Raw genomic sequence first — 16219 nt, forward strand, 5'->3', positions numbered from 1 at the left:
ATGGACAAGATTTCAACTTCGGGCGGGGACGTGACTCTGGAAACGTACAGAGACGTAGTATGTGAAAGCATACAGCGACAGAGTGAACAGCTGTCCGCCCTTCTAGAGAAGACCACTCTAAGGCTCAGCCAAGAGAGTGTGCCCTCCGGTTTTGGGAATGACTCACCCCTCTCCGATGAGGAACTTGACGTCACCGTCATACCCTCATCCTTGAGGAGTGAGACAGCTACAAAAACTATAGAGAGCACTCAATCTGCTGCCATGGGGGGGTCAACTCTTGTGGAAGGGGTTACATCGGTATCTACCGATGCGACCAACCTCCGGATCGAGGATGGCGTCGTGGAAAGGGACACTGAAGTTCCAACCAATCGCGATGCCTCCGGATCGAAGGAGGTAAAAATAAGGAAGGGTTACAAACGGTCGGTGAGGTACTGTAAGAGCTTCATCGGTCGCGAACCCTTACAAATTACAGAGAGGGAAAAAGCCCTGATTAGGGTGAACATGAAGGCAATAAGGAAGTTCGAGAAGAACCATCCGGAAGTGCCTAAATGTACACTCGAAAAGGACCTTGCCTCTCTCTTTACAGCCCCCACTAACAAGGTAAATCCGTCTGAGGATAAGCCAACTAGTGGGGCTGGGGTGAAGGGCAACACCTCTCCCGGCGGTGGAAAGACAGCTTCGGCTGTTGCACCACCAACGGAATCAAGTGTAGCCCCCACCACTTCTAACTCAGGAAAACGGAGGAACAAAAGGAAGGACGCCCCTAACGGAAATTCTGCCCCAGTGGAACCAAAGGAGGCCAAATCCTCTTCTCGGGTAACGATGAAGAGAGGACGGTCGACGGAGGAACCACATCCCGAGGCAAAGAAACCGTTAACGGGCAAACTTCCTCCTCCGCCAACTGCGGCTTCTACGCCAGCAACTGTAGCTGGTAGGGAGGTAGTGGCAAGGCCGGTGCAAGCAGCCTTAGTAGACCCTAGGTCTGCTAATGCGAAGCCTGCTACCACCAACCCACAGCCTTCAAGCCAGCCATCAAGAAAGAGGAAACACTCCCAAACCCTGTACCCGGACAATCTCCGTGTAGCGGTCATCGACCGAGCTGAGCCGGAAGGCAAAATCAGTGAAAGTCGGTGGCTTCTCATTGAGGACCGTCTGAGGGAACAGGTTTTCCTGGGGGAGGATCCTTCCAAGTTACAGTTTGGCAGTGCAACCGTCTACAAGGGAGTGAAGGTCATCTGCTGCGAAAATGAGGAGTCAAAGAACTTCCTCGTGACCGCAGTAGCTGGCCTTCAGGAACTTTGGGATGGAAGTGCACTTGCTGCTGTATCCCTGAAGGATATCCCCTGCAGGAGGATTTTAACAGCATGGGTGCCGCCGCCCTCTGTGGACCCGGCACGCGTGCTGATAATATTGGGGAAGCAGAATCCCAATCTCTGCACGGACGGCTGGCGCTTAGTTGGCTCAAGTACGGAGGGAGGGGGCCTGGTCATAAAGGTCTCTGTTGATACTGCTGGCCAGGAATACCTTCAGGCTCGTGGAGGGAAGTTGCACTTCGGCACAGGATGGATTCGGTTCCGTCTAACGCCGTCGTCGCAGTAGGAGAAACGAAGCCACAGCTGCTTAGCATTGTGCAGATTAACCTGCATCACTGCAAGGCAGCTGGGGCTGAGCTTCTCCTATCCCTCTCCAAGCTTGAAGTTGACATAGCCCTGGTCCAGGAACCTTACATTTTTAAGAATAAGGTAACTGGGCTAGGGAGTGAGCGGTACATCACCTATGCCACCTCCAATGGGGAAAAGGTTAGAACGTGTATCGTCGCAAAGAAAAACTTAAACTTAATCTTCCTTAACAATTTCAGCGGAGGAGACGCCACGGCGGTCAGACTGGAGACTAGGACGGGCAAAATACTATTCCTCGTCTCCCTGTACCTTCCCTTCGAGCACCCCGACCCACCGGGCCAAGTGGTAGAGGAGCTGGTCTCAGTACTGGGTGGAAAAGGCGGACTCATCATTGGATGTGATGCAAACGCTCACCACTCTCAATGGGGCAGTAGTAACACCAATGCCAGAGGTGAGTACATTTTTGATTTTATCTTATCTCATAATCTCAAAATCTGTAACCGGGGAAAGGAGGCGACTTTTTGTATTAAGAATAGAGAGGAGGTCATAGATCTCACTCTCACTAACATGGATGAATCACTTATACTGAACTGGAAAGTTTCGACTGAGTGTTCCTTCTCGGATCACCGGAAAATAACATTCCAAATTTCGGTAGAGGGATTGACTCAAAAACCGCATAGGAACCCGAGAAGGGCTCGATGGAATCAATTTGCGGAGCATACCGCACGGATGCTTAAGTCCACTGGTGATTTTCCAGTGGCCTCGGCATCGGATGTGGACGACTCTGTCAAGTTGTTAACAAAGATCCTGATCGGCAGCTATGAAAGAGCCTGTCCGCTAACCTTTCCGGGTAAAAGGCACCAGCCTGTCTGGTGGTCGAAAGACCTAGCTCAGCTCAGGAAGACTAGCAGACGATTATACAATAAGGCCAACAAGACCAAACTGGGTACGGACTGGGAAGCTTATAAACTAGCCTTCAATAAGTACAACAGTGAGATCAAGAAGGCCAAGAGACGGTCTTGGGTGTGTTTCACCGAGTCCATAGATGATGTCAACGCAGCCTCCAGATTCCGTAGAGTACTTTCAAAGGACCCAAAATCCATTGGAAGTATAAAGCGGGCTGATGGTAGCTGGACTGACTCAGGTCTAGAGACTCTCAATCTATTAGCCAGTACTCACTTTCCGAACTGCTCTGATGCGGTATTTGACCGATTGGCAACACGGTCTAGTCAGCATAGTGGGACGGAAGATGTGAATCTGACTAATAGTATTGTTAACACCCCCAAGATTTTGTGGGCCATTAACTCATTCAAACCTTTTAAGTCACCGGGTCCAGATGGCATTATCCCCGCCATGCTACAGCATGCGTCGGCGGAGATAATACCAGTCCTGGAGGTGATATTTAAGGCTTGTTTGCGTCTTTCTCACATCCCACTACTGTGGAGGGAAGTTACAGTCACCTACATTCCCAAAGCTGGGAAGCCAAGTCATGTTCTTCCAAAAGACTACAGGCCTATTAGTCTCTCGTCGTTTCTATTGAAAACGCTAGAGAGATTAATAGACATAGAGATCAGATCTCTAATACCCCTGACCTCTTTAAGCACTGCTCAGCACGCCTATATGAAAGGCAAATCTGTTGAGTCAGCGCAGCACGACGTCGTGGGTTATATAGAGAAGAACCTGAACAGCTCATGTTTCACGTTGGCGGCCTTCCTCGATATCGAGGGGGCCTTCAATAATGTTACATTAGAGGCAATTCACAGTTCTCTCGAAAGACTTAGTGTGCCACCACTTCTCGTCGACTGGATTGATGTTATGCTCAGCAGCAGAATCATCAACTCTAGCATCGGGGAGTGCTCTGTTAGGAAAACGGTCACTAGGGGTACTCCACAAGGAGGCGTTTTGTCACCACTGCTTTGGCTTCTGGTGATAAATAACATTCTACTTGATCTGGAACACAGCGGAACAAAGGTCGTGGCTTACGCCGACGATGTGGTCCTGCTGATTGCTGGGAGATTTCCGCAAACTATTACAGATCTTATGCAGGGAGCTCTGGTTAAACTCTCCAGATGGGCGCGCTGCAATGGTTTAGGCGTGAACCCATCTAAAACTGAGCTCGTACTTTTTACAAGGAGGCGGAAAATACCCGCCCTCTCTCTCCCAATGCTGGATGGTGTAACTCTAAGCCTTTCTTCGGAAGCAAAATATCTCGGTACCATTCTAGACCAGAAGTTAAGCTGGAAAAGGAATATCGAGGAGCGAGCGAAAAAGGGCTTAATTGCACTTTATTCCTGCAAGAACTCCATAGGAAAGAGTTGGGGGCTTAAACCCCATATTATCCGATGGATATATGAGTCAGTCGTCCGACCAATCCTAACCTATGGCGGACTTGTGTGGTGGCATTCCTTACGGAAAACCACCTTCAGCAAGAATATTGACAAAGTACAAAGAGTCGCATCGCTACTAATTACAGGAGCGGTCAGGAGCACGCCACAATCCGCTCTAGACACCCTACTCAACTTAAAGCCTCTAGGCTTATTTGTAGAGGAACTAGCTGCTAGGTGTGCTCTGCGACTCAACGAATTGGGACAATGGCGGAGTCAACCCTTCGGGCACTCTGTCATTCTTAAGTATGTGGAAAACGTAAGTAATCAGGCTATAGCTAGTGACTATATACTCCCTAGGCTCAACTTTGATCTACTTGACATCCATATACCAAACAGGGATATCTGGTCCCGTGGCACTCCACCTTTCGACGGTATAGCGGTCTATACTGATGGTTCAAAGATGGAAAGTGGAACGGGTGCTGGAGTCTACTGTGAAAGCCTAAGTATCCGAAGATCCTTCAGGCTAAACAGCGATTGCAGCGTTTTTCAGGCAGAAATTTTTGCTGTCAGAATGGCCATAGAACTGTTGAATAATAGAATTAACGAACGGGATGGACCGGTGACTATATATGTCGATAGTCAAGCGGCCCTAAAAGCTCTAAATTCTTTCACAATCAAGTCTATGACTGTTCTGGAGTGCAAGAATGCCCTGGAAAAGTTTAAGTCAGCTGTCAAGCTCTGTTGGGTCCCTGGGCACTGCAACATATCTGGCAATGAATCTGCCGATGAATTGGCCAGACGCGGATCTGAGTCAGTAGATCTAGAGATCGAGAGCTCAGTGAAGCCACCTTTATGCCACTTCTTTCAAGTTCTGCATAAACACTATCTTGGAAGATTTCAACAGAACTGGCTATCTGGAAGGGGATGCATCATCTCCAAAAAGATTTGGCCGGTGAACTCCGAACGGAGATCACGGTCACTCTTGTCCATGACGAAGTTGGACTTGAAGCTTGTGGTGGGCCTAATTACAGGTCATTGCAACATAAAGGCCATGACTTCAAAATGGGGGGGTGACGACACTGAATACTGCAGGCTATGTCAGGACGAGGAAGAAACAGAAACGGTGGAACACTTACTCTGTCATTGTCCTACCCTCATCGGAGTAAGACATAGGCTTCTGGGTAAGCACTTACTGCCTGACCTGTCATACCTCTCCGAAACAGAACCAGCAGTCATTCTTCAATTAGCCAGAAGACTAAAATGGCTAAGGACGACACGTTGATTACACCGTGGACGCAAACCCACTAGCTTCTCTAATTCTTCTAAATCCTATATTCTACATTAACTATCTTTCTTACCTCACTTCCACTTCTTTCTAGACTAGGATGATCACAATGGGCCAATAGGTCTCCGAGTGGAGTGGTTGTTGTTTTTACGCAACCACACATCCTTTAACCTAACCTAACCTAACCTACGGTTAGAGCTCTCATTGACTCAGCTTCGAAACGAACATTCGTTACTCAAAAAATAATTAAACGAATTGGCATATTAACTGAAAAAGCTAGTTCAAGATTAGTGGACTGAGTGGAACAGTCGTGGCTAATTCAAATAAAAAATGTGTTCTGACGTTGTGTTCAGAAATAAATGAAACTGAATTTGAAGCAGAAGCATTAGTTGTGCAAAATTTGACAAGTTTATTGCCGATGCAGACTATTAAAATTTCAGATTTGGGAAGTATTAAGGATTTGAAGTTAGCAGATCCAGGATTTATGATTTCTGCTCAAATTGATATGCTTATAGGTAGCGATGTTATCCCATATATAATCCTAGAGGGAGTTAGAAAGAACATATTGGGCAATATGATAGCTCAAAATTCGATATACGGTTGGTATATCTATGGGCCAATATCAGCCAATGAAATTTGTTTAGCGTCTATAGAAATAAAAAATAATTCTGAAGATGACGTTAGTCAATTATTGAGAAAGTTTTGGGAACAAGAAGAAATAAGTGAAGTGCCCATTTCCACGAAATCAGACGAATATTGCGAGAAATTTTACACCAACACGACATACCGTCGATCAGATGGAAGATTAGTTGTAAAATTACCTTTCAAAGAAGAATTTCCTCAAAAAATGTACCTAGATTCGTCCAGATTCAAAGCAAAGAAACAATATGAACATATGGAAGTAAAGTTAAGCAAGAATGTAGACCTTGAGGAGTCATATAATGAAGTATTAAATGAATATTTGTCATTGGGTCATATGAAACCCACAGAATCAAGAGAAATATGTACTGGTGGGAAATATTTTTCATATTATTTACCGCATCATGCAGTCTTTCGCCCAGAAAGTTCTAGTACTAAAGTGAGAGTGGTGTTTAATGGATCGAGTAAGACAAAAAGCTCTTATTCTTTAAACGATGTTTTACATACAGGGCCAATATTACAAAATGATTTAGTGTCTGTAATTTTGAATTGGCGCCTGTATAAGTATGTGTTTAACGGTGACATTGAGAAAATGTACCGACAGATATGTGTTCATGATTCTGATCGGCAATACCAGAGAATTTTATTTAGAAAAGAAGGTCAGAGTGATATTAAAGATTATGAATTGTGTACTATTACCTTTGGTATAAACTGTGCACCTTATTTGGCGATTCGCACATTGTTGCAATTGGCGGAAGAGTCAAAAGATAAATACCCAATTGCATCGAAAATAATTAAAAATGAGATATATGTTGATGATGTATTGACTGGAGGTCATACTCTTGCCTCAGCTTTGGAGGCGGAAAAACAATTAATTTGTGTTTTGAATTCGGCTGGATTTCCGTTAAAGAAGATAACGGCAAATCATCCGACCCTTCTTTCTAATGTCCGATCAGAAGATTTGTTAAATGAAGAATTTTTAAGAATTATAGATATGAGTTCAACAAAGACATTAGGTATTCGTTGGAATGCCTTAACTGACTCATTTTCTTATAATATGAAGTCACTAGAGGTGACTACCCCGATAACTAAAAGGAACATCTTGTCAACCATTTCGAAATTATTTGACCCAGCAGGGTGGTTAACGCCTTTAATTATACAGGCAAAAATTTTGTTGCAAGACCTTTGGTTAGAAGGTGTTAATTGGGATGAAAGAGTAAGTTCATCCACGTATACTAAATGGAAAACATTTTTGGATCAATTTTCATGTGTTGATTCTATTCAAATACCAAGATGGATTAATTATTGCCTAGAGGGCAATATACAATTTCATGGATTTTGTGACGCTTCTGAGAAAGCGTATTGTGCCGCAGTATACGTTCGAATGGACACAGAATCAAAGTCATCAGTAAACTTGTTAATAGCGAAAAGTAAAGTTGCTCCATTAAAAAGAGTAAGCTTGCCAAGATTAGAGCTTTGTGGTGCCGTATTGCTCTCATCTTTAATGAAGTATGTTGTCTCCAAATTAGATGTGAAAAATTATTCTGTCCACATGTGGACAGATTCAACAATTGTATTGGCATGGTTGCAAAAACATCCATCCACATGGAATACTTATGTTGCAAATAGAACCGCAACTATATTCAAAAATGTCGAAAATGCAACTTGGAGACATGTTTCTTCGAAATGTAATCCTGCAGACCTTGGAACAAGAGGTTGTAATTCTGTAGAATTAAGTAAATGTTCGCTATGGTGGAATGGCCCAATGTGGTTATTAAGTCCTGGTAATAATTGGCCAGAATCTAATATGGTATCGAAAGATCCGCCAGAAAAGCGAAATATTGAAGTACATTGTGCACCAATTATAGAGAAAGATGATTATAAAGAAATGATTCAAAAATTTTCTTCTTATAACAGAACATTGTGGATTATAGGATATATGTATCGTATGAAGAATAAGCGAAGAAAAAATGAATATTCAGATGGAGGAAGTGGAAAACTTCTATCTCAAGATGAGTTGAATCACGCTAAGATGGTTCTAGCCCGAATGGCGCAAAGGGTTCATTATCCCCAAGAATATAATGATTTAATTAATTCGAAAATTATATCACGAAAAAGTCCGTTACGTGCTTTGAATCCATTTTTGGATGAGAATGGGGTAATGAGAGTTAATGGACGTCTAGCTAATGCAAATGTATCTAATGACGAACGATTTCCAGTAATAATGCCAAGTTCGTCTCATTTATGTAATATATTCTTGGAATTTATCCACAAAACATTAATGCATGCTGATGTAAGACTTATGATGTCCATGGTTCAACGGCAATTTTACATCCCTAGACTAAGAAGAACCATTAAAAAAGTAGTGCATAATTGTGTAATTTGTGCAAGATACAAACAGAATGTTAAATCACAGATAATGGCTGCATTGCCTTTAGAGAGAACTTCTTTTTCACTTCCCTTTACCTATGTTGGAACAGACTTTGCAGGTCCATTTCAAATTAAAAGTGGCAATTTGAGAAATTCACCGTATCAAAAGTCGTATGTATGTATATTTGTATGTTTTTCGACAAAAGCCATACATCTTGAAGCGTGTTCGTCACTATCCACAGAAGCGTTTCTTGCAACATTTACACGATTCATAGGTAGAAGAGGTTTGCCTAGATGTTTAATGTCAGATAATGTGGGTGCCAGTCGTACTCTCTCGAGGGAATATCATGAATTTATAAAAAAATCCTCCAAAGAAATTTCAGAGAAGTATATTGTTAATGGCTTCGAGTGGAAGTTTATTCCACCTAGCGCTCCACACATGGGCGGATTATGGGAAGCAGGATTTGCCACTGTTTTAGTGAGAATAGAGAGTGTATTAAACTCTAGGCCTTTAACACCATTGTCAGAGGATCCGGAAGATTTAGAGGCTTTAACTCCAGCACATTTTCTAAGAGGTGGACCATTATTATTCGCTCCGGAAATGCCTATTGACGATTTATCGTTAATAAATCGTTGGGAAAAAATAAAAGCCCTACATCATACCTTTGCTAAGAGATGGAAAACAGAATATATCCAGGAACTCCATAAAAGATACAAATGGCAATATCCTAAACGAAATATTCAAGAGAATGACTTGGTACTAGTAAAAGATGAACTGCTACCTCCGAATGACTGGAAAATGGGACGTGTGGTAAAAGTGCATGAAGGGCACGATCAACACGTAAGAGTAGTTGATGTAAAAACTACAACAGGTATCATATCTCGTCCTATTGTGAAGTTATGTGTACTCCCAGTCAGTGGTTGTCAGTAGAATGTAATATATGTGTATGCGTGCCCCAATCATGGTTAAATATCTAACAGACAATGCCTTTAATGGCACCCTTTTCTCTCTTGGATATTTTTTCTTTCAATATATTTCTTGCAGTTACATAATAATGAATATGGGCCAAGGTGAAGTCTGTCAGGTTTGCTACGGTATTCATCACCTGAGGAACTGTCCCGCTTTTAAAGTGATGACGGTGGAGCAAAGAGAGAGTGTGGTATTGGCCCGCAGATACTGCAAGAACTGCCTCGGACGGAACCACGTAGCGAGATTTTGTTCCTGGCCAGGGACATGTCGTATGTGTGGTTCTCGGCACAATACGATGCTACATCGTCCTGTAGTGGCAGGTCTAATTGACAGTGGCATAGGGTTTGCCAGGTATCACCCGTATGCCAATCAAAGAGCGCAGCAAACCCAACAGCAACAACAAATTCTTGCTCAACTGCAGACACGGCACGCGCACACTGTCACTGAGAGTAAACCAAGGCAAAAAAAGCGGAAGCAACATCAAAACAATAAGCAGAGTCGACAAAACACAAACAAAAAACCAAATAAACAACAAAGTCGACATACCGCACAACAGCCCGAATTAAAACCCGAAGGAAAGTCCTTAATGCAGCAGCCAGAGATGATGGACAGGTTCCTGAGCGTGCTTGAAAAAATAGCAACGGCATTAACTGTTGCACCAGTGCAAGGGGCCCGGCATGTTGGGAATAGACCCAACCCGATAGATGACGACATCGACATGGATCTAATCGATCTCGATAAATAAAAAACTATCGATGTCGTCACAAAACTAAAAACGGCACTCTTCTTCTTGAAGTTCAGAAAAGTGGATCGCCAGATCAAAATTGTGAATTTTTTATAAAATAAAAATTTGACCGACTGAGTCATTTTCAACTTTGAAATACTAATTATTAAAGTGCTTTTTCTTTTGTGCAGACAACAAACGTAAGTATCGTCAGAATACTTTTGTGTTTGTTTGTAGTTTGCTAAACAATATTGTTGTTCGTCTTTGTGCAACAATAAATTCCGGCTCAAAATCTACTCAGTAGAATTTGAACCACAACAAGTCCATACGACCGTATTGGAACTTGTACAATTTACCTTAAATATAAAACAAATTTCGACAGTTTTCATAGCTATACTTGAAAGTCGAACAATTTAAAATTAAACATTTTGAAACATTTTCCTATTGGGATTTCAAGGACAGTTGAGCTCTGAAATCAAATTTTGCATACGATGTCTTAAAACTTTTGAAAATTATTTCCTTTAGGCAGATTAAACGGTATTTAACGTAATATCACCGTTTTTTTTTCTCCTTCTGTAGAAGGGCTAGGCCTATTGTTTTCAAAGATGTCCGCAATATATTTAGGGGATGAAATGGACCAACAACTAAAAATTTTCCTGATTTTGAAGCCATTATAAAGGTCACAAATATAAACCAAAGGACACGAACTCTCGCATGAAGTTAGAGTTTAAGACAGCGAGTTGAATGGACCACTACTTTTGTGGGAAAAAATACCAAAATTTCCATTCTAGCGAAACGCTGAAAATAACTTACAAGCAATATCCGAAATGCACAAAAGGCGAATTTCTGGCTTTTTATACCCTACAACACTATGTGTTGGGGGTATTATAAGTTTGATTGGGCCAAAAATTATGTAACACCACGAAATATTGATTTCCCACATAGGAAAGTATATATGGATCTTCCTATCTCGCCGAGCTGAGTCGATCTAGCTATGTATGTTCGTCCGTCCGTCTGTCCGTCTGTCCATGTTAATTTGTAATCACTCTACAGGTCGCAATTATGGCCCGATCTTCACGAAATTTAGAATGGAGGTGGGGCTAGCGTCAGAATAGAACCCTATTCTTTTTGGAGATGATCGCCAAATGTTTAGGGGTTGAAATGGACCAAATACTGAAAAAATTTCGGATTTTGCAGTAGCTATACAGGTCGCAATTATAGACCAATCAACGCGGAATTTCGCATGTAGCTAGAGTTTAGGGCGGGGAAGAAGCCTACCAATTTGGGTGGTCATCGGATAATATTTAGCGGGTAAAATAGACCATATCTTTTTTGTTGAAGAAATTCAAAATTTTTCATTAAACCGCGAATATTTTAAATCCCGGCGAAATCACAAAGCCATGACAAGGTTACTTCTGATCTTTACATTGATGTTAAGATCCAAAAAATCGAATATATAGCAAATATATGCGATATATATGTCTATCAAAGAAGATATGCTTAAAAGATCTCTTATATGTCGAGAACGACTGAACTGATTTCGACAGTTCTCATTAATTCAGAATGGCCTCTTGGCAGGAAACATAAAACGTCTAAAAAATCGCATAAAAATATCTCTGTAAAGATGAAAATATTGATTTTGTAAAATTTTCTCATATTTTTTCAATTTTGTCATATTTTTGGCATATTTTCATTTTGAATTAAACATTTGGTAATATTTCTACAGCTAACAAAACTAAGTAGTTATGTTATCAGGATATCATATACAGATCGCATTTATGGCCCGATCCTTACGAAATTTTGCATGGGAATAAGATGAGGGTCAGAATAGAAGCCTACTCTTTTTGGAGATGATCGCCATATATTTAGGGGTTGAAATGGACCAAAAAACTGCAAAATTCTCAGGAGGTCGTAATTATCGCCCGATCCTCACGCACATTTTAATGGGGGTTACCGGACATTGCAAAAGCCAAGCAGTTTTGGATGGCCATCGAAAAATATTCAATGTGTGAAGGAGTTTGCCAACTTTTGAAGACAAAATACGAAAATGTCCATTCCAGTGACTTTTTGGAGAATTCACAAACACAGGAAAGACGCACTTCTGACTATTTCGTTAACGCTGATTTCATTGAAGAATATAGTCCAATGTCTGTATCTCATATAGATGCGATTCAGTCAAAAACCAATAATAAATGTTAATCTTTTGCCACTTTTGAGAGATTATAGGTCTTTGGGAAATATTGGTTCCAGATCTAGGAAGACCATTTAAGTGCAACATCTACCAATAAATTGGAAATGAGCAAATTAGTTTAAGTTGCTATTATTCGAAAATCAGAGAACGAAACCTGATGGTTTTCTTTTATAATTTGTCACAATATCTTATGGAATTCTTTCGAGTATCTCGCCTATTTTAACTGTATCGTTTATTTTAGTGTTGTAGGGTATTCAACGGTCGGCCCCGCTCGACTGTAGCCTTTGCTTACTTGTTTATGCTAATTTCGTTTCGAATATAACTAATTATCGTGAACAAGCAAACCATAATCATATAAGTCTAAATTTAGAGACACAGAGTGGCCTCTTGCTTTTGGAGATGATCGCAAAATATGACACAAAAACAGAAAAAATCCTGATCACACAATTGAAGCCGTCGACACGCCTGAGAGTAGAGTTAATGACAGGGAAAAGTTCTAGCATTTTGGGAAGAATTCTTGCATTTTGGTTAACCATTGGATTATATTTAGTTGTAAAATGGACCACAACTACTAACAGCACGACGGAGTGCGCAAATGTTTGGAAAATGTCTATGGCCAAAATGCTAAGGGTACGTTTGACGAATATCACACAAATACAAATATTACAATGTAAGAAATTTTTATTGAATGTTGAATTTCAATTATAAGTTATAGAGATTCTCTAAGTAAAAGCAAATACAGCCCATCTTCGAACGCGATCTTCGAAGTGTTCTTTTAATTATATGAATACACTTTATTCAATACTAGCTGGCCCGGTCCGCGCTGTCGGCCCGTAGTTTTTGTCTATTATTCATATTTGTCAAAGCATAATTATTCACAGATATGAGTGATATAAGTGTGCACGTACTGGTCGTTTAAAAGGGGGGTCAAATGTGTGTAAATGCTATACAAATCTATTAAAAAGTATATATCAATCATATCCCCATGTAAGGGATCAAATTAATTTTTAGTATGGTAAAAATCGTAGCAAAATTTTCCAGTCAGAGGAGCAGTAATTTGGAATTTACTGTATTTTGTACACCTCATAATTGAGGACAGAATGATTTTAGAATAGTCAAATATAATTACTATTTTACACCCATCACCTAAAGATGGGAATTATTTTATTTTCCATTTAATTTGTAAGTTGGAGACCCCGTGAAGTCCATATTTTTCATCATAGTATAATTTAATGACGATTCGACAAATATTCGGTCCCGTGCTACTTTCTTATATTTGTAATTTGTTCATGTTTGCACAATTTATTTCATATAGATAATCTACGTTCCCAACCAATATTCTCTTGGGGGTCAAAAATTCAATAGAATACAAAATTTTCTTTTTTGACCACACATTAGATGTGAAAGTGGACTTGGGGATACTCCAATGTGGGGACTTGACTTAAATAAATTCCTATGTGGCAATCATCTGCATGATGGTTCCCAGGGTAGCATAAATAGCATTTTTTAGCCAAATCAATTGATGAATGTGGTCAATACCAATATGGGCCCTACTCTGAAAATTTCAAATTTTATGCGAAGAGGTTCTCTACCCCCTTAGAAACAAAAATGCCAAATAAGGGCCAACAAATAAAAAAAGTGGCCAAGACCCCAAAAATAGCTTAAATCATAGATGGTTATAAAAATATGAAATCGGGCTGTACCCTTATCCGTGAGTTATGATCGATACCAAGACCTGCAAAAGCGATTTAATGTATCTTGAATGTTTGGGAAGAATTTCTGGAAGGATATAAATCTTTTTCTTACTAAAAGTCCCATTCGCTCTACTATTTTGCACCTTTTAAATTTGGTATTTTACTGATTGTACTCCCAAAGAATTTTGCATTTTGAGCTCTCATTGAACGGATTATTGCCACATGAAAGAAGTAGGTCCACGCTTTGAAATTAGCCCCATTAGGCTTTTTCGGTCATTTTTGTTTGTTTACATCGCATCTCCCAGCTGAACCACTATGTAGGCCCTGGAATGAAGGGTAGATGTCAGTTAACATCCTATTTCGCATTTATTTCATTTTTTTGGTGAAAAATTATTCTTTATTTTGTTCACAAAAAATCCACTGAATTCAATATGATAATACAAATTGAAAAAAATTGACAAAAGAAGAAAAACAAATTGGAAAAATCTTCAACATGTTCGCTGATTTTTTACAGCAAATGTTTAAAGATCCTTACAAAGCTTGTCAATAGAATGTACTATTATTTTAAAATTCGATTCAATTGAATTTTTTTTTTCGATTTTTTCCCGATTTAAGAATTTTTGCAATAAGATCTCTTTTTCGTGACTTTTAAGGGTTTTTAAAAAAGTAATTATCTTTTAACTTTCGTGTGACCGCGTTCGGTTCGGTACTACACTTCCATGTAACCCGCCACAATGTCAGTTCTCAAGAAATCAAGTCAATTAAATAAATTGGTATTAATATTCGAATTCAAAAATAAAATATAAAAAACACTACAAATGTACATTAGAAACAAGTAAGCAAAGGCTACAGTCGAGCGGGGCCGACCGTTGAATACCCTACAACACTATAATAAACCATACAGTTTATTCAGACGAAATACTCGACAGAATTCCACAAGATATTGTGACAAATAATAAAAGAAAACCATCAGGTTTCGTTCTCTAATTTTCGAATAATAGCAACTTAAACTAATTTGCTCATTTCCAATTTATTGGTAGATGTTGCACGTGAATGGTCTTCCTAGGTCTGGAACCAATATTTCCCAAAGACCTATAACCTCTCATAAGTGGCAAAAGATTAACATTTATTATTGGTTTTTTACTGAAACGCATCTATATGAGGTACAGACATTTGACTATATTCTTCAACGAAATCAGCGTTAACGAAATAGTCGGATGTGCGTCTTTCCTGTATTTGTGAATTCTCCAAAAAGTCACTGGAATGGACATTTTCGTATTTTTTCTATAAAAGTTGGGAAACTCCTTCACACATTGAATATTTTTGGATGGCCATCCGAAATTGCTTGGCTTTTGCAATGTCCGGTAACTCCCATTCAAATGTGAGTGAGGATCGGGCGATAATTACGACCTGCCGACAATTTTGCAGTTTTTTGGTCCATTTCAACCCCTAAATATATGGCGATCATCTCCAAAAAGAGTAGGCTTCTATTCTGACCCTCATCTTATTCCCATGCAAAATTTCGTAAGGATCGGGCCATAAATGCGATCTGTATATGATATCCTGATAACATAACTACTTAGTTTTGTTAGCTGTAGAAATATTACCAAATGTTTAATTCAAAATGAAAATATGCCAAAAATATGACAAAATTGAAAAAATATGAGAAAATTTTACAAAATCAATATTTTCATCTTAGAAAGATATTTTTATGCAATTTTTTTAGACGTTTTTTCTTTCCTGCCAAGAGCCCATTCTGAATTAATGAGAACTATCGAAATCAGTTCAGCCGTTCTCGACATATAAGAGATATTTCAAGCATATCTTCTTTGATAGACATATATATCGCACATATTTTGCTATATACCCGATTTGTTGGAGAATAACATCAATGTAAAGGTCAGAAGTAACCTTGTGCTGGCTTTGTGATTTCGCCGGGATTTAAAATATTCACGGTTTAATGAAAATTTTTGATTTTTTTCAGCACAAAAGATATGGTCTATTTTACCCGCTAAATATTATCCGATAACCCAAATTGGTAGGCTTCTTCCCCGCCCTAAACTCTAGCTACATGCGAAATTCCGCGTCGATTGGTCTATAATTGCGATCTGTATAGCTACTGCAAAATCCGACATTTTTTCAGTATTTGGTCCATTTCAACCCCTAAACATTTGGCGATCATCTCCAAAAGAAATAGGGTTCTATTCTGACCTTAACCCCACCTCCATTCTAAATTTCGTGAAGATCGGGCTATAATTGCGACCTGTAGAGTGATTACAAATTAACATGGACAGACGGACAGACGGACGGACGGACATACATAGCTAGATCGACTCAGCTCGGCGAGCTAGGAAGATCCATATATACTTTCCTATATGGGAAACCAATATTTCGAGGTGT

The 16219-nt window shown here is 40.0% G+C and overlaps 1 protein-coding gene across 1 annotated transcript; it reads left to right on the plus strand.

The window, feature by feature from the left end:
• The first annotated feature begins 234 nt into the window (after positions 1-234).
• Positions 235-5417, plus strand: LOC131803436 (uncharacterized). Its single transcript, XM_059124739.1, has 2 exons — positions 235-2070; positions 5326-5417. Exons 1-2 carry the CDS (start codon positions 1563-1565, stop codon positions 5328-5330), a joined length of 513 nt encoding a protein of 170 aa, XP_058980722.1. The 5' UTR covers positions 235-1562; the 3' UTR covers positions 5331-5417.
• The last annotated feature ends 10802 nt before the right edge of the window (positions 5418-16219 follow it).

Source organism: Musca domestica, unplaced genomic scaffold, assembly GCF_030504385.1.
Source record: "Musca domestica strain aabys unplaced genomic scaffold, Musca_domestica.polishedcontigs.V.1.1 3, whole genome shotgun sequence".
In the NCBI taxonomy this organism is placed as follows: Eukaryota; Metazoa; Arthropoda; class Insecta; order Diptera; family Muscidae; genus Musca; species Musca domestica.

What these genes read in the sequence shown, in the direction of transcription:
- LOC131803436 (XM_059124739.1), top strand. Translation starts at nt 1,563, where the DNA reads ATGGATTCGGTTCCGTCTAACGCCGTCGTCGCAGTAGGAGAAACGAAG.